The sequence below is a fragment of the Aquarana catesbeiana genome, linkage group LG06 (genome assembly GCF_042186555.1).
Source record: "Aquarana catesbeiana isolate 2022-GZ linkage group LG06, ASM4218655v1, whole genome shotgun sequence".
NCBI lineage: Eukaryota > Metazoa > Chordata > Amphibia > Anura > Ranidae > Aquarana > Aquarana catesbeiana.
The window spans coordinates 375,375,539-375,395,996 of NC_133329.1; the positions used below are offsets into that span (position 1 = coordinate 375,375,539).

At 40.7% G+C, this 20,458-nt stretch overlaps 1 protein-coding gene across 2 annotated transcripts in view; it reads right to left on the minus strand.

The window, feature by feature from the left end:
• Positions 1–20,458, minus strand: part of ARHGAP15 (Rho GTPase activating protein 15) — a 911,406-nt gene that overhangs the window by 771,463 nt on the left and 119,485 nt on the right. For both annotated transcript variants that reach the window (XM_073634231.1, XM_073634232.1), the window contains exon 4: positions 14,998–15,066. In XM_073634231.1, the coding sequence (XP_073490332.1) occupies positions 14,998–15,066 (69 nt within the window). The remainder of the gene's footprint in view (positions 1–14,997; positions 15,067–20,458) is intronic.

Here is a 20,458-nt window from a genome sequence, read left to right on the forward strand (position 1 = left end):
ACCGTGGTTTTTTGTTCAAGGGATGTTGGCTCCAACTTGTCTTGCATACAGACAGTCACACAAATGTTGGCCAACAATTACGAACGTGGGAACGTGGTGATTTACAAGACGTACGCCGAGCCGAGAAAAAGGAAGTTCAATAGCCAGTGCGGCTCCTTCTGCGTGATTCCGAGCATGCGTGAACTTTTGTCTGTCGGACTTGTGTACACACGATCGGAAATTCCGCCAACAAAGTTTTGTTGGCGGAAAATTTGAGAACCTGCTAGCCAACATTTGTTGGCGGAAAGTCCAACAACAAATGTTCTATGGAGCATACACACAGTCGGACTTTCAGCCAACAAGCTCACATCCAACATTTGTTGTCGGAAAATCCGATTGTGTGTACGGGGCATTAGACAGGATAATTTGGTTGGCTTCAGGCTGGTCGGTAAGTTGAGCTGGGAATTTTCTTTGGTTTTGTTTGACATAGTGTTAGACTGGAATTCCAGTTATTAAATTAGTCAACAGAGGGCATCACCTAAACTCCAAACTTTCTGCATTAATCAATGCATATAGATGTATCCCCACTCATTAACCCCCCTAGCGGTATTCCTGAGTCTGGCATGGGGTGAGATTTCAGTACCAAAAGCGGTAACTACGAGCCAGACTCGGGATCGCATCGCAGGATCCTTGTAGAGTTTACTCACCTTGTCCCCTGGATACTGTAATGTCTCCCCGCTGTGATCTGCGAGCCTGCCGCGTCTTGCTCGATTCACATTGCCGAGCTCCGTTCCCTGCGAGCATTGCGACGCACTGGGACGGAGTTCAGCGCTACATTCAAAAAGTAAAATACACAGTATAGATACAGTATATTGTAATCTTACAGATTACAGTACTGTATCAAATAATTACACATCCCCTTTGTCCCTAGTGGTCTGCCCAGTGCCCTACATGCAGTTTTATATTATAAAAACTGTTCTTTCTGCCTGGAAACTTGAGATTGTCCATAGCAACCAAAACTGTCTCTTTACATCAAAAGTGGTTTTAGACCAGCTAGAAAACAGCGATAATAAATTAGAATCACTCGCAGAATTGAGCGATAGTGATTTGTGGGGAATCCGTCATCAAACACAGAAAAGTAATGACAGCGACAATTCTGCAACTGAGAAAATTTCAGTGTTTTTGATTTGATTACATTATTGAATAATTTTTATTATTATTATATTATTATTTGGTATAATTATTTATAGTTATTTATTATATTATAATTTAATTTCGTTTTTCAAACTTTATCATACCCGGGATGTCTACTAGACTCTGGTTTGGACAGATTTAAGTGAAATATTCCTAAGAGTTACAGGCCTACAATATAAAACGCCAAAATTTCCATGCAAAATAATTGTACCGCTTTCAGCACCTAAAATCCGAAATAATCATACCGCCAGGGAGGTTAAGAGTGCTAACTGTGCACACCCTGTTTGTAGTACAATTTCTATGAATAAAGTACAGAGCAATTTCAAGGAATGAAAAACAATCTATGAATGGAGGAGGTGGGTGGAAAAAGGTGGGCAAGTCAGCACTCTTGATGAGTGCATATGACAGATCCCTTGGCTCTATTGATCCCCACTGCACCAGACGATTACGGCGGCGGGGGGGAGGGGGTAGGAGGGGGATTGGAGGAGGAGGATTTTAGCTAAAGCAGGAGCGCCAGGGACACATGAATTAATAGTAAAGGATTGTACATACAAGCACTGGTGGTCCATGGTGGGTCACATTAGGAGGGTAGGAGGCGTTATGCCATACTACTACAAAACAATCATGTGCATTGCACGTGGTCATACCTCCCAACATTTTGAGATGGGAATGAGGGACTCCTACTAGCAAATGTATGTAGGCATAGGACACACCCCCTGCCACACCCCCTTGAAGGAGAATTAACCAAAAAAAAACAAATAGTTGAATCCACAAGGGCTTTTTTTTGCTACTACTACTACTATTCCTTTATATTGGCTTTTAAAATTTACAAATGCAGCAATTTAGAATTTGAATGAAAGGTTTAGCACTGGGAAACACTTTTTTAAAGATAAAAAGTGCATTTTATATACAACTATATAGATCAGACCAAAATGAGGGACAAATGAGAAGGAAAGAGGGACAGAGGGACATTGCTCCAAATCAGGGACAGTCCCTCCAAATCAGGGACAGTTGGGAGCTATGATTGGTTGTGACGCAGCTACAGCTTAGCCCACCAAAAGCAACATGCTGTTTAATTTTTGTTTCATGCTGGTTCGTTTATATATTTTTAATTTTTTCATGTATACAGACGAGAGCAGCTGCATTTCAGTGTTCTGATAAATGTTATTCAAGATAATCAGTGGGTCAACTGTCTGGTTTTACTGCCCCATGGCTGCACGTGTGACCGAAGCCTAAGTAATATCCCTTTGTGCTGATATTTTTTATCATTATTTTTCTTTTCCTTTTTACTAAACTTAGTCATTAAAGTACTGAAGCAGAAGGGTCAGCCAGGCAAAGCGCATTTGCAGAATGGGAAGTCAAAAAATGGATGCTTCATATCTCTCTTAGGAAAGGTCTCTATTAGCAGCTACATTCTTATCATCTTTACAATACCGAAATATTTTTACGCACTGAAAAATGTTCTACTTTCCTGATAAAGGAGAATGCCAACGTATACCGTTATTGGTTTCATGCCATACATAAGGAGTGGACCGCCGTCTCAAGAGGCCTAGCATGTGCTTCTCAAAACTCACGCTAAGCACAAACTTACAATGTTCTAGACAAGAGTTGCAAACTATCACTAAATACTTTTTTATATCCGTTCCTTTGCCTGCAGATACATTCGCACTTTTTATGGAAGGCAGTTCATGTCTTGTTCCCCTGTATTAGAGTCTAAATGTATCAAAATAGCCTCACAGAGCTTCATTAGACAGATGCTCGAATTGTCAGTAATCTGCACATGTTACTGCCGTGTTCCTCTCCGTGCCGCGCTCAACCTGCCTGGAAGAATTTCCATCATTCCTTTCAATTGTTGCCCTTCTTGCATCTCTCCAGCTGAAGGAAGGTTAACTAAATAACCAGGAAAAAACATCCGCGGGCAAGCAGATAGCGTTTCACTCAAACAATTAGATGCAAAGGACACAGGAGGAACAGTTGCAATTGTTTCTAGTAATCTAACGAACTAGGGCTGAGGAATTCATTTGCATAATTAGAGTGACGGCATTTCTGAATAACATTATTTATTGCAGTCATTTATATAGTGCCAACCTATTCAGCAGGGCTTTATGAAGTGCAAAGGACCATTAATGGCATGCAAAGGAGCTAACATTCTAATGTCCATACTACACTCCGAGATCTTCAGACAGTGTGGGAGTTAATTTTTGGTGAAGGCCAATTCATTGTGATACTGTGATATGACTAGACCAACTTCATGCAGGTGCCAACTGAACTCAATTCGAAGAACTAAGCATAAAAGAAATGTGCACACACCAAAATCTTGTGTATATATATATATATATATATATATATATATATATATATTTTTTTTTTTTTTATTTATTTATTTATTTTGGTGGTAAAAATTTATTGTATATGTGAGAATATTTTTTTTAATAGCCACATATTTAAAAATAAAGAATACTGATAGTCTTCTTTAGATGTATAATTGTATTGGTTTACCATTACTCTTTAAGATCAAACCTTCTTTGGCCATTCCAAGAATTATTAAAGAAGATATCCCACCAAAAAAAAGACCAGCCCATTAAAAGATAAAAGTGGCCTTAGCTTTAAGACTCCCCTTCATCCAGAGCTGCCCCCACAATATTTATCTTTCTCTACTAGATGTCCTTAGTCCTTAGTCTTCTAGTTGAATGACAGCCAGCATTGGTCAAACCACCTCTCCTGAGCCCTGCCTGTCATGTACCCACCATTCCCCCCCCCCCCCCCAAGCCTTTGGCTGGATAGAAAGGGAGAACCAGTACAGTGACAAGCTCCTTTCCCTGTAACTCTGCTTTCTCCTCTTATCAATATTTCCCTTCAGAATCATTACTAATTGGCTACTTGCGCTGCTTCTTTCTTTCCCACTCTGAGCCCTGCTGTACAGAAACAGCAAAAGGCTTGTATTAAGTCAAATTCAGCACCATTGGCCTCCGTGTTGTCCATACATAGAATAAACTTTTATTCATACATGTATAGTTGCAAGTGTTACGTTGTAATTTTTTTATTAGTAGCAGAAAGAAAATAGCATCTTGGTTCTGTAGCAAGATGAGGGTTTAAATGGACTACTGAGTAACACTGCCATTGGCTTTTTTCAGGGTAGCTCTAATAACACATATATATATATATATATATATATATATATATATATATATATATATATATATATATTGCAAAACTACCTGCTGGTTAAATCTAATATTGCCAATTTGGATTTTAAAGGGCAGAGACCAGTTAAGGCTTGGGTCAAACCCATAGGAAACTGTCATATGAGAGCATACCATTGTCCCAAGCAGCTGAGGCCATGGAATTCCTGGTCCAGAAGCCACCCATAAGAAAGGAGTGGGAATGCTGGTGACATCATTTACCTAATATGGCCACATGGACATAACTAGATCATGCCATTGACCAAATATAGCCATGTGTCCATATGGGGTCAATGATTTCACTAGCATCCCCAATCCTTTGTTACGGGTGGCTTTTGAGCTAGGAACTCCACGGCCTCAGCTGCTTGGGACAGCGGCATGCTGTCATATGACAGTTTCCCACTGGTTTGACCCAAGCTTTATGCCGCGTACACACAACCGGTCTTTCCGTTGGACCGAAGTCTGACGGTCTTTCCAACGGAGTTCCGACGGACTTCCGCTGAAACAGACTTGCCTACACACGATCACACCAAAGTCCATTCATTTAGAACGTGATGACGTACGACGGGACTAGAAAAAGGAAGTTCAATAGCCAGTAGCCAATAGCTGCCCTTGCGTCATTCTTGGTCCATCGGACTAGCATACAGACGAGCGGTTTTCCCGATCGGAACTGAGTCGGTCGGAAAGATTTGAAACTTGTTCTATTTCTAGGTCCGTCAGAATTTTCGAAAAAGAGGGCCGATGAAGCCCACACGCGTTCGGAATGTCCGACGGAATGGTTCCTTCTGACCTTTTCTGCCGGAAAGTCCGGTCGTGTGTACGCGGCATTAGATTGTGTCTGCTCTTTGATCACAGAATGGGTAATTCCACGGCTTTAGCTGATTTGGGATTTGTCTATAAGACACATGTGTGTGATTGACAGCAGTGGAAGCCAGTAGACTCCTGCTGCTTTCTCAGCCAATGAGGAGGGAGATTGCCTGGACGGCCGAGACTATCATGAATATCATAGAATATTCTATGAACAACATAGAATGCATGAAGGTAAAACACCTTCATTTTTTGGAACCACTTTAAATAACATGCCTGGGGGGTGTCCTAATCCTGCCTGTGAAGGTGCAGATCTCTGTGATGTACAAAAAGTACTACAGCAATACTGTCATTTACAAGGGAATTTTTTTTTTTAATTGCTGGCACATGACTTGTGACTGAAGGCTGCTGGGTACATTGGCACCACGTGCGGTGGGACTGTCATGGGTGGCCATTCCAGTGCTGTACTACTGAAAGACAATGCAAAATGCCTTGTCTCTGTGTTCCTGGTTCCCCCACTGCAATGTAGTGGAGTGCAGTGAAAAAAGTACTTCATTCGCAGCACAGTGTGAGGCAATCCACCACCTTGCACTGTGCGGTCCCCAACTGAACTTCTTATTTAAGCCTATGTGACATTTCAATACTTTTTTTATTTGAGTGAGCAATGCAAGACCGGCGGATGGGCACTGCAGCGATCCTGTCAGACCACACCAGCCACTATGTTTTTTTTTTTTTTTTAAAAAGAAGCTGGCAATAAATGTCATTTGCCAGCAATTTAAACTGGAGGTCTCCACACACACACACAAAAAACAAAACAAAATGCCGGGAGTATAGTTGGCCGGGAACAAGGGAAAGCGGGTGTTCACCCCTCCTCCTGAACCATACCAGGCCACATGCCCTCAGCATAGGTGTGTGCCTTGCCAGGGGGCACCCCCTAGACAAAGAATCTTGTTTGTTTATGAGGGCCTCTTCCCCTCAACCCTTGCCTGGTGTTGGTGGAAATCTGTAGGCGAGGGGCTTGTCAGAATCTGGAAGCCCCCATTAATAATAATGAGTATGGAGGTACAAAGAGGTTGATTTACTTAAACTGGAGAGTGCAACATTTGGTGTAGCTGTGCATGGTAGCCAAAACATTTCTAACTTAACCACTTGCCCACCAGTCGCCACAGTTGTACTGTGGCAGAACGGCACGGCTGGGCGAAACGACATTATGTAACGTCGCTTCGCCCTGTGGCCACTAGGCCCCCCGATCGCCCCCCGAGCCGATACGAGTGCCTGGCGGTCCCGATTACCGCCGGGCTCCCACGATCATCGCTGACACACGGAGAACTGGCATCTGTGTGTGTAAACACACAGTTTCTGGTTCTCTGAGGGGAGAACAGACAAGTCGTCTGTTCATACAAAGTATGAACAGCGATCTGTCATCTCCCCTACACAGTCCCCTCCCCCCTTCAGTTAGAACACACACTAGGGAACACATTAACCCCTTGATTGCCCCCTAGTGTTAACCCCTTCCCTGCAAGTGACATTTTTACAGTAATCAGTGCATTTTTATAGCATTGATCGCTGTATTAATGCCAATGGTCCCAAAAATGTGTCAAAAGTGTCCGATGTGTCCGCCATAATGTTGCGGTCCCAATAAAAATCGCAGATCGCCGCCATTACTAGTAAAAAGAAAATATAAGTATAAAAATGCCATAAAACGATCCCCTATTTTGTAGACACTATAACATTTTTGCGCAAACCAATCAATATACGCTCATTTCAATTTTTTTTACCAACAATATGTAGAAGAATACATATCGGCCTAAACTAAGGAAAAAAATAGTTTTTTTATATATTTTTGGGGGATATTTATTATAGCAAAAAGTAAAAATTGTTGCTCATTTTTTGTTTATAGCGCAAAAAATAAAAACCGCAGAGGTGATCAAATACCACCAAAAGAAAGCTCTATTTGTGGGGAAAAAAGGACATGAATTTTGTTTGGGTGCAATTGTCAGTTAAAGCGATGCAGTGCCGAATCGCAAAACTTGTCTGGTCAGGAAGGGGGTAAAATCTTCCGGGGCTGAAGTGGTTAAGCTTGTTTAATTAAGCTTTGACAAAAAAAAAAAAACTCGAAGCTGGTTTCTATGCAGAGCTGCACTAGATTTTGCACTCTCCAGTTTTAGTAAATCAACCCAATAGTATCCCTACTCATTCACAAAAAAAAAAAATCTCAAGTATTTGACAAATTCTTTGTTATTTCCCAAATATAGCCATGTGGTCATTATTAACCACTTGCCAACCAGCTCACGCAGATATACTGCTGCAGGTCGGATCTTCTGTGCGAACCGACGTACATGTATGTGCAAGAAGGATAGCGGACTCGATGTCCGCCGGCGACCCCGCGATCGCTGTGTACAGAGGCAGAACGGGGAACTATGCCTATGTAAACAAGGCGATTACCCGTTCTGCCTACAGTGTTCTCTGTCATGTCCCAGTGAGCCCATCCCCCCTACAGTTAGAACACACCCAGGGAACACACTCAACACCTTGATCACCCCATACTGTTAACCCCTTCCCTGCCAGTGTCATTTTTTCATTGATCACTGCAGTTTTATAAGCGGTGACATTACCAGCAAAAACAATTTAAAAAATGTCCCAAATCTATCCCGTAGTTTGTAGACACAATAACTTTTGCTCAAACCAATCAATATATGCCTATTGCAATTTTTTTTTACCAAAAATATGTAGAAGAATATATATTGACCTAAACTGATGAATACATTTTTTTTTTGGATATGTATTATAGCAGAAAGTAAAAATAATCTTTTTTAAAAATAATTGTTGGTATTTTTTGTTTATAGCGCAAAAAATAAAAACCTGCAGAGGTGATCAAATACCACCAAAAGAAATCTCTATTTGTGGGGAAAAAAAGGACGTCAATTTTGTTTGGGTACAATGTCGCACGACCGCGCAATTGTCGGTCAAAGCGACGGAGTGCCCTATCGCTAAAAATGGCCTGGTCATTAAGGGGGGAAATCCTTACGGGGCTGAAGTGATTAAGTAATGATGTAATGCTCCATTCCTGGCCCACAGCCAGGGTTTCATCAGTGGTTGGTAATGACGCAGCGGGTGCAAGCTCCCACTTCTTCCTTAGCAGCCATTACCAGCTGTGATAGTGGTGACATCAATGATGGCCCAAATATGGCCATGTAGCTATATTTACACAATGATGTAACCCACTACATGCCCCACCTCTTTTCTTCCATGGCCAGGAATTCCTGGCCATGTGAGTAAATTGGCCTATTAATGTTGCTAATTGGTAAGAACGTTGCGGGTGCAAGCACCCTTTAATCCCTAAGCAGCCATTGACACCTGGAAGCTGTCTCTTTTGTCCCCTCTGAATGCCTTAAATGTTTGGTGTTTCGATGAATGTCCAAACAGCTAGTGGCCAGGAATTCCTGGCCATGTAAATAAATTGGCCTAATAATTGGTAAGGATATGGCGGGTACAAGCACCCTCTAATTCCTTAGCAGCCATTGGCAGCTGGAATCTGTCACATTTGTCCTCTCTCATGCCTTAAATGTTTGGCGTTTTGGATGAATGTCCACATAGCCAGTGGTTGCAGCCATTAGCGAGATGCACATAGTCTACGGGGTCCTGTGTAGATGGATCGCAATTAAAGATGGATTCACTGAAGGGGAGGGGCAAAGGGAGGGCTTTTACTTTAACTACTTCAATACCAGGCACTTTCCCCACTTCCTGCCCAGGACAATTTTCAGCTTTCAGCGCTGTCGCAATTTGAATGACAATTGCGCGGTCGTGCAACACTGTACCCAAACACATTTTTTATCATTTTGTTCCCACAAATAGAGCTTTCTTTTGGTGGTATTTGATCACTGCTGGGGTTTTTATTTTTTGTGCAATAAATAAAAAAAGACAGAACATGTTGAAAAAAAAGGTTTTCTTTGTTTCTGTTATAACATTTTGTAAATAAGTAAATTTTCTCCTTCACTGATGGGCACTGAGGAGGCTACACTGATGGGCACTGATAAGGCGGCACTGATGAGGTGTAACTGATGGGCACTGATGATGGGCACGAATATGCAGCACTGATGGGCATTGATAGGTGGCACTGGTATGCAGTACTGATGGGCATTGATAGGTGGCACTGATGTGCACTCATAGGCGGCACTGATGGGCACTGAAAGGCTGCACTCATGGGTACTTATGGGTGGCACTGATAGGTGGCACTGATGGGCACTGATGGTTGGCACTGATGGACACTGATAGATGGCATTGATGGGCATCACTGATAAGGAGGCACTGGCAGGCATTAGTGATGGGCACTGACTGGCACCACTTGTGGGAACTGATTGGCATTGATTTTGGGCACAGATTGGCATCCCTGGTGGCCATGGGTGGCATACCTGGTGGTCATCAGTGGTGCAATCCCTGGTGGTCCTGGTGGCATCCCTAGTGGTCTGAAGTGGGCATCCTCAGGGGGGCTGCACTGATAAATAATCAGCACAGACCCCCCCCCCCTGTCAGGAGAACAGCCAATCGTCTCTCCTCTACTCGCGTCTGTCAGACGCAAGTGAGAAAAAGCCGATACATGTCTTTTCCTGTTTACACTGTGATCAGCCATGATTGGATATGGCTGATCACATGGGAAAGTGCCTCCGTCAGAGGCTGTTTACCAAGATTGGTGTTGCGGTGTGTCAGACTGACACATCACACCACCGATCGCCGCGCTACTCGCCCCCACGGGTGCGCACCGCCTGTTATCCTGAAAGACGTCATATGACATCCAATCAGGATAACGGAACCACCGGCGGGAAGTGGTTAAGCAAAACAACTCTGGGCTTCATGGTCTAGTAAGTATTTTTTTTTTTTAGTTAGAACAGGGTTAGGGATTGTTTTTATGGTTTTAGGCAAAGTTCAGTTCCTCTTTAATCAAAACTGCTTTTCACAAAATAAGGGATGATTTGTTGGATAACATTGTAGTAGGGGATATATTATTTGCTGTTGTAGATTTTCCCTCGCTCCCTGTCCAGTAAAACCCGTGTCAGCTGTACAGGAAGTGAGGGCAAAACCCTCTAACAGAGCCCTGGACAGCAGTATAAAGCAGACAGGAGCACTAATTCGTCCCCATTCTATCCAAAGCTAGATTTTTTTTTTTGGCTTGACATACATTTTAAATGTGTTGTTTTAAGCAGATGATCTATGATTACAATAAATTAAAAAGAATCAGTGACAACACTGAATAAAAAAAAAACAGTGATAACACACAATACACGTTAACCAAATTAAACTGTAAAATTTCTAAACTGATTTTCAGCTTTCAAAAGCATCAGTAAACTTGTTCCTGTCAATAAGCTGATGCACAGTTGACGGTTAGTGAACCAATGCGCCATGGGACTTGCATCAGATTAGCACACTTCTAACAGGTAGAGGAGCATGGAATGTGACACACCATATGGTAAGGGTCAACGCAAATGACAAGATTTCTACAGTAAAGTGATTTTGGAAAATGTAAGAAGAGATTTATGGAAAACAGGTATTTAAATGGAATCTGTCTAAATGTGAAGGAAAAAAAAAACAAAAAAAACACAATTACATATATATATATATATATATATATATATATATATATATATATATATATATATATATATATATATATATATATATACAATATATATATATATATATTCTGTATATAAGTATATATTTTTTATATATATGTGTATATATATGTAATTGTGTTGTCCCCCCCCCTATACATTGTAAAGCGTTGCGTAAACTGTTGGCGCTATATAAATCGTGAATAATAATAATGATATATATATACAGTATGTAGTAAATCTTTGTTTTAATACCGTACATGCATTACATGCATAGCACAGAATTTGGGTTTTTGGTTATTAGCCTAATTAGTTATTTATCTATGGAGAGATTCCAGGAGACTTCCAAACCAAATAATAAATAAATGTACTTCCAGTTAGCACATAAATTTATACATATATATCTGTTCATTTGTTCCCATCTTCATATGATTGTGATGTGAACAATGTAAAAGATAATAAGCATAAAATTACATAAAGTACAAATTCTACTTCAGTTATACTGAGTAATTGTGTCTGACTTTTGTATATAAGTATGTATTATTTTATATCATTATAATTGTACTTATTTTTTTAATCTCTTTACCCTTCTTCCCCTGAATTCTGGATGTCTAAGTCAACTTAACATTTTATGCACTTATAAATGTTCTTAACTAAACTGTTTACTGGAATACAAAACATCATATTTTTTTCTGTTATATGTATTTGTTAGATTGTAAATGCACATTTTCTGAAGAAATTAGAATTGCAAGTCATGAGAATAATTATATTTACCTTAACCCTCTCTAAATAAATCTATATGTATTTTTACATTTGCTCTCCTCAATTCTTGAATCTCATTTAAGAGAGCAGTGTAGGTCTCAGCTTGAGTTTTTGAGCTCTGTAGACAACAAACTTTGTACAGCAGGAGGCAAGGAAAAAACTGACAAATTAGTAAAAAGGAGCCTAAAGTCCCACTTAGTGTTGAATGCAACATTTGACATTTACCTGACTGTGGCAATACAGTAGGGGAGGCAGGATATCAGCAGGAAAGGTAAGTGACTAAGTGGTCAAGGACAGCACAGTGTTTAGTTTTGTCAAAAGTCAAAATATGCATAATAAAAACAGTGTGTCTTTTAAAGGCTAAGTTCACCTTTTTTTTTCTAAATTCCAGCTTCCATATGTACCAATATAGCACGAATGTGCCTCTTTTGCAAAAAAGATAAAGTGTTCTATAATATCTTGTACCAACACTTACCTCAACATCCAGTCTAAACTATGGAGAACGTCTACATTACTTCCTGGACAGCTCTTAGGTTGTGAAAACCCATATGACACAGGAAGTAGTTCACCAGCTGACCTCATTAACTCATACCATGCTACTGCCTTCCCCACTCCAGGAGATGACTCATACTAACTTCCACAATTGCACGCAAATCTAATGCAGTGATCACCGTTCTCACTAAAAACTCAGCCAACTGTTTTTTTTTTCTTTCCTTCATCTTGCATACGTTGTTCATTTGGCAGAGTGTGCAGAAGCGGAGCGATCACAAACCAGCTATGAGGAGCAGAGCTGTAGTACTGAAAACAGGAGAAGTGTGTCCCTGGAAGTCTTTACAGCTTACTATACATTTTACAATCTGATTGTACAATCTTCTTTAGATCTACGGTACCATTAACTATGTAGTGCAAGGGACTGCCTGATTGGATACAGAGTGATTGGTTAGATGGTGTGTCTTCCTATTATGTAGTTTTGGTAAATCTAAAGGAGATTGTACAATCAGATTGAATAGTGTATGGTCATCTTTATATACCTAAAATGAACTAGTCGGCCATTAATTGGCACAAGCAAACATACATTTTGCCACGTGAAAAAATTAGTGACAAACGCAGCAAAATGCACATTAAAACCCACAACACGCCTAAATATCCCATGAGCTACTTTGCCACATGTAGGGAAGCCCATTGAAATCAATGGGCTGTGCTTTGCATGTCATGAGAAAATTGAGCCAAAAAACATGCGCTCCCACCACGCTAGGTGTGAATGGGGCCTGAAAATGAAATTGATGTGTTTACACAAGAGCAATGAGGCTGAATGCATGGCAAACTGCACAGAAAATGTGTGTTTTGCCATGCGTTTCAAAAATGCAGCAAATGTGCATTGTGTTGTGTTGTCAATACATGTTAAAGGCACCCCCCAAGTGACGCAAACACATCAAAAACTGCAGTAAAAACGCACCAAGCTCCACTAAAAAAAAAATTCTGAAGCTTCTCTGGGGCGAGTGCTGTGCGTGGGGCAGCCCATTCAAGTGAATGCCTTTTGCTTTTCTAGTGAAATGCTCCAAAATGCAAAAAAAACGCATACGGGAAAGTGAGTTCCCGCTACGTGCATATGTGAACAGGGTCTGACAACTGAGTATCTTTATCCACTCCCTCCTATGTACTTGTATAAATGTGGCCATACACTATGTGATCTGATTGTACAATCTCTGTACAATTACCTTTAGATTTATCAGAACTATGGAAAAGGAGGACCCACCTAAACAATCCATTAAATTTATATCAAATCAGACAGGCCATTGCACTACATAGCTGATGTTAGATCTAAAGGAAATTGTACAATCAAATTGTACAGAAAGTGGGTAGAAGATGGTATAGTATTGAGGGAGGTGTGGTCCAGAGTGGTAAACCCACCCAATCACACCCTCTTCTGTGATGCAACAAGGAAGTAAATGTTGCTGGGAAATGACCTACAGGAAGTGAATGCTGGGAGTTCATCTACAGGAAGTGGATGCTGGGAGATGATCTACAGGAAGTCAATGCTGGGAGATGATCTACAGGAAGTGGATGCTGGGAGATTATCCATGTACAGGAAGTGAATGCTGGGAGATGATCTACAGGAAGTGAATGCTGGGAGATCATCTACAGGAAGTGAATGCTGGGAGATCATCCATGTACAGGAAGTGAATGCTGGGAGATGATCTACAGGAAGTGAATGCTGGGAGATCATCTACAGGAAGTGAATGCTGGGAGATCATCTACAGGAAGTGAATGCTGGGAGATTATCTACAGGAAGTGAATGCTGGGAGATTATCTACAGGAAGTGAATGCTGGGAGATTATCTACAGGAAGTGAATGCTGGGAGATCATCCATCTACAGGAAGTGAATGCTGGGAGATCATCTACAGGAAGTGAATGCTGGGAGATTATCTACAGGATGTGAATCCTGGGAGATCATCCATGTACAGGAAGTGAATGCTGGGAGATCATCTACAGGAAGTGAATGCTGGGAGATCATCTACAGGAAGTGAATGCTGGGAGATTATCTACAGGAAGTGAATGCTGGGAGATTATCTACAGGAAGTGAATGCTGGGAGATCATCCATCTACAGGAAGTGAATGCTGGGAGATCATCTACAGGAAGTGAATGCTGGGAGATCATCTACAGGAAGTGAATGCTGGGAGATTATCTACAGGATGTGAATGCTGGGAGATCATCCATCTACAGGAAGTGAATGCTGGGAGATTATCTACAGGAAGTGAATGCTGGGAGATTATCTACAGGATGTGAATGCTGGGAGATCATCCATCTACAGGAAGTGAATGCTGGGAGATCATCTACAGGAAGTGAATGCTGGGAGATCATCTACAGGAAGTGAATGCTGGGGGATCATCTACAGGAAGTGAATGCTGGGAGATCATCTACAGGAAGTGAATGCTGGGAGATCATCTACAGGAAGTGAATGCTGGGAGATCATCTACAGGAAGTGAATGCTGGGAGATCATCTACAGGAAGTGAATGCTGGGAGATGACCCACAGGAAGTGAATGCTGGGAGATGACCTACAGGAAGTGAATGCTGGGAGATGACCCACAGGAAGTGAATGCTGGGAGATGACCTACAGGAAGTGAATGCTGGGAGATTATCTACAGGACGTGAATGCTGGGAGATCATCTACAGGAAGTGATAAAATCTGAAAAGCATTTTAAAAATCCAAATAGACAGATGAGATTTCAAAGCCTTCTGTAGATAAGGTAAGTGAGAGAAAAGCACATTGGGAGAGCTGGTCCAGAGATGACATTAGAAATCACTTCTATTTATTATGAAAAGTGAAATTCTTCCTGAAAAGGTAAACCTATCCTTTAAGCCTACAACAGTAATTTCTCAAGAAAAGATGTGCTGGAATACACTACTGATATCTTTATAATTGCTTGAAAGAAAAGGTTCACTTTAATCAAAGAACTTACTAGGATATCTTTAGAAATTCTGTTCTCAGTCACGTAGTGTTGAGAATGATTCCTTCGATGACGAGAAATCTGCAACAGAGAACACATAAAAAATAAGGCAAATTCAAAACTTAAGAGGCTTTTTAAGCGGAAGGGGGTGGGGAATAAATAATAAAAATCCCTGTATGAAATTCAACTCAAATGGATGACTTAAAGATGACTTAAAGTATAACTAAAGCAGGGGTTTCAAACTGGTGGCCCTCCAGCTGTTGCGAAACTACAAGTCCCATGAGGCATTGCAAGGCTGACAAGTATGACTCCCACAGGCTGAGGCACGATGGGACTTGTAGTTTCGCAACAGCTAGAGGGCCGCCAGTTTAAGACCCCCAACCTAAAGTTTTGGATCGAGTGGAGAGAGTGGAGAAGGATTAGAACACCCATCAGGTTTTGTTGCTATCTATGCCCCCTTAGAGAGATTTACCCTCTCTATTTTCCATGTTTACCATTATCATCAAAAGTGAAAGAAAATCACAAATTTTGGGTTGTCACCAGAACAGTAATAGAGGGGAAATCTTCCAATGGGGAAGATAGTTCTGTTGATCATGATATCAGTTCCTGGAGGATGAAGGAATTGATACCATTAAATGGCCCCCATTCTCGTCTGACCTAAATCCAATAGAACACCTCTGGGACATTATGTTTCGGTCATCAGATGCCACCAGGTTGCACCTCAGTCTGTTTAGGAGTTCAGTGATGCCCTGTTCTAGATCTGGGAGTAAATATCCCAGGACACCATCCATCATCTTCATTAGGAGCATGTCAGGCATGCATACAAGCATATGGGGGCCATAGAAACTACTGAATACCATTTTAAGTTGCTGCAATGAAATTTCAGCAAAATGGACTAGCCTGCTGCATCATTTTTTCACTTTGATTTTTGGGGTGTTTTTGAATTCAGCCCTCTGTAGGTTGATAATTTTCATTTCCATCAAATGATGTGGCATCCTTTCATTCCTAATGCCGCGTACACACAGTTGGAATTTCCAACAGAAAAAGTCCGATGGGAGCTTTTGGTCAGATAATCCGACCGTGTCTATGCCCAATCGGACTTTCTCTGTCGGCATTTCTGACGGACTTAGATAGAGAACATGCTCTAAGTTGTCCCATTGGCAAGTCCGACCGTGTGTATGCAGCATAACACATAACACATTACACATTACACATTACACATACCATAACACATAACACATTACCCAGTCCATATCAGTATAGATATCCAGCATGATATTTTTCCCCATTGAGATCTGATGTGTTTTCAAAGTGTTTCTTTAATTTTTTTGAGCAGTGTGTGTGTGTATATATATATATATATATATATATATATATATATATATATATACAGTAAATATTATCACTTTCTTTATTTTCCTTCTTAATTATTTATTTTCTTTATTTTTTTTCCCTCAAATGCGTTTGGGTATCTCTTTGCAAAATGAAGTTTCTCCACATTCACTAAGCGTAAAGTGTTAATAGTTTTATTTCCTTCTGCCTTGTCTTTACCTACCACTATAAGGAAGTCAGGTTGATAGAATGTTAATAGTGAGACAGGCCAAATTTGTAAAAGATGACTTGACTCCAGAAATATGTAGTAACAGTTTTTGACAAGTGGCTAGATAGTGACATGCTAGGATCCAGCCTGGAATGACCAAATTCTTAAGATTATTTTGTAATAAAAATATGGATTTTTTTAACAGTCTAACAGCCTTCAAACCCATTAAACCTCAGCCCCTAAATAAACCGTATTTTCTCCGGAAATTCTCACATTTTTGACAGTCCAAAAAGAGAAAAAATCTAAGAGAACCACCAAAATAGGCAAATTTGGATGCTATCCCTATGTATTAGTAAGTTTGAAATAAAGAATGGATTGACATCCTTGGCACAATGGAAAAAAAAACAAAAAACTTTACATGACCTATTTAAAAAGAACACCGCTTAACAAATACATTAGAGGCAAAGAACATCTGGTGACAAGACTGTGTCCTAAAGTGTTTTGCTCTCTTAATATTCTGCATCTAAAGCAAAAGAGCTTTCATGAAAATAACTTTGGTTAGTGGCAGTTACTCCTCTGGGGGAGGAAGGAAATGTCATAGCGTATTTTCTCTTTTTTGCAGGCCTGTTTTCAGGAGTGTCAGCCCCTCGTGTTATTCACATGGAGGGTAAGTGAGAGTGATTCACCCAGGCTACTGAGACAAAACTTCTAAGATCTCAGAGTTTCCATTTTTTATTATTAATGGAAGATTAAAATGAAAGCATCAACATACCATTATTAGAGGCGATCATTATTTTCAGAAAACCTGTGATTAATATTTTAGTCATTTAGACGTTACGTAGACAAAGGAATGCATATTTTAAAGAGAATACCACATGTAACACACATATCTGGGGCAGCGATACAATGGGGATGGTTAATGAAAGGATTTGCAAGCTCCTCCTCAGCTGCTCGGTCAGCCACTTTAGCATAGAAGGTCCCCAAAAGACGAGAAGAACTGCAGAAAAGGGAAATATAGAAAACATCGCTTTACCTCTCCCTGCATCTTTTCCAGAGAAGTTAAAGGAATACTCCAGGTTTCATATTTTTTGATGAAATTTGTCATGGGAAAAATAAAAATTAAGTTTGCCATTGCTGACCTCTCCTGAAAATTTTAGTTGCCAGCCTATTGTGCTGAACCTTTTGAACTCAAGTCACTTTTTTCTGACTGCCACCTTGTCAATGACTCAAAGGGTTTGATTTACTAAAAGCAAATGGACTGTTCACTTTGCAAGGGAAGTTGCACTTGGTAAGAACATATTCCTGACCTTCCCTTACTCCAAAATTAAGTTTTGCTTTCAGCTCTGCTTTAATTTTTGGTGAAAGGGGGTAGCAATTGATTCTCACCAAATCTTTACCACTTCTCTGAACTGTCATGATTAATTTCACCCTAGCATGTTTGTGACAATCCAGAAAATCCAAATTTGGGTTTTCATCTGAACTAGCATTGTTGCTGTCTCAATGGAGAGAGAACTCTCCACAATACTCCAACTTAGCAGTGACAACCCAATATAGTTTCCCCACTCTACTCTAAATGTGATACCTAGCAAATTACTACAAGCTAAATGCATTGGAGTTGATTTACTAAAGGCAAATTGGCTCTGTAAGGGAATTTACCCTTAGCATAGTGAATGAAGTGAAGCTCTGCTGACTGTCTGGGAGGACCCTCGAAGAGTTGGGGCGTTGAAGCCAAACCCCCAACATACTTTCAGATGTAGTGAGCTACTGCAAAGGCCCTGGCCAGGGCAGAAGATCAGGGTGAGTCTGGCGTATACCCAGTAGAGCCAGCTGTAGTGGTCCTTTCTCACGAAACATGGTCTATGTGGACTGGGACCATGGTCTAACTGTACTGGGAGTGGGATGCAAAAGACCTTTTAAGGAAGGATAAGTGTTCTCTGGCATGAGTGCTATCCCCCCTGGTGATCCTGGGAGAAGTGTATCAATTCTGGAGTTGCAGCTGCAACAGCTCCTTTTGGTGAGATCTCTCTTCCATAATTCTAGCTCTGCTCCCATCCCCCACTTTGCTTGCAGAAACTATAAGCTAAATATATGAAAGCTTAAGGACCTTTCAATGGGGGTATCATATATGCAGACCTGCAAAGTCAGATAGTTTGGAGTTCTCAAGAAAAAAAAGAGTGGAGGAGTGAAACATTGGAAGAGGGCGCCCATAGCATCTAAGCTGAGAAATTAAGTCCATGTAGAAACTAAATTGTGATTGGATGCTTACACACAACTTCCTTTCAGGCACAGAAAAATTGACAACGTTGTATGCTGTTAGTGATGGTGGGCATTAAAATAAACCTGTTGCTGTGTCTGGTATGGGCATAGAATTAATAAATGTAAAGTTTCTTTTATATATTTCATTATTTATGTTAAAAAGAAAAAAATGCAAATTGTAGAAAAAAATATTTTGTAATCTGGAGTACTGCCTATGAATATTGCATATCCAATGCTAGTGACTAGTACATGGCGCTCTATGCAAGAAATGCCTACGAAATTTGCAAATCCACTTCTAGCATAGCTTTCTTACTAGGAAGCCCAGCGTATAGCTTTACAGAAGTATCCCATAATAAATGTTCAGTCCACATTAGCAGAAACACCACCAAGTTATGGGAACTTCTTAATTAGTCAGTATAGAGAGGCTGTTGGAAAGCATGGTGGAAATGCAGGGTATTGTTATTAGAAAGCCCAGCATATACTGTACTGCAAATTGTATCACACAAGAACCCCTTAACAAATGTTTAACTATCAAATAAAGATTGTATGCAAATTCATAAGAAATAAAACATTGTTTTATAATTGTGTAAAAATAAAAAAAAACAAAATCAATACATTAACATAAATAAAGTTGCCCAAAACCATTATAGTTTTTCTTTAAGGGAAGAGGCACAGAGATAGATATAATTAATACTCAAGCTACTTCCTTTGTGCCAGCAACAGATGAAGTGATGTGAGAAGCTTGTCTCACTCCACCCTTAGAAGACATTGCCCAAGACAAAAATATCCCACCATGTCCCATGGGAGGAAAAGTCCAGACCACAGCTTCTGTTACACCCATGGCTGTATTTAAATGACCACAGTTTGAGGGATACACCCTCTTCTTCAGGGAAAAAGGTATAGCCCTTGAAACGTGTTACCTTGTGCCTTGTGATGTTGTCTACCTCCACCTAGAGCTGCTGTTCGAGCTCAAGACTGAGGCTGGTTTTCTACCATTTTTATAAGCCTATTTTTAGTTTTGCTTGTGAATATAACATTATGCATTGATTTTTTTCAATAAATGGTACCTAAGGTAATGCACGAGGCTGGTGCCCCCTTCTTGCTTCTTGTCATTTAGTTCTATGATCACCTTTCTTATATGCATACCATGGATATGTGTGCAGATAGTGGTTGCATGGACAATAAGCTATACAGCTGCAAACTTACCTTTCATGCAAAGGGGTCCAAGCTATACTGATCAGGCATATATCTCCCTTAAAATGTCAGACAGGTAGATATCGCCCCACCCTTACACAAGGGAAGGGGCAATTACTGAAACCAATCCCCTGTATGGCTTTCTCTGAAGCAGCTGAAAGCTGGCTTCTTCTCCTCTCCCTCCTGCTGGCTTTTAGCTGCTGCACAGAGAGCCATACAGTGGATTGGTTCCAGTAATTGCCCCCTCATCAAACTCCCTGAGCTAAATATGTTTTCCCTTCCTGCCCAGCAATGCGGTGCTTCAGACTTCCCTCCTCTCCTCCCTACCGGCAGCTGCAAGCACACAATAGGATCCTTCAGGATGGAGAGTGGAGAAAAGGTCCGGTAAATATGTCACATTTACCAGCCCCTTCCTTTTCTGGAATGAACACAATGAGTGATCGGTATCACTCACTGTGTTCATTCAAAACAAAAGCATTGTAA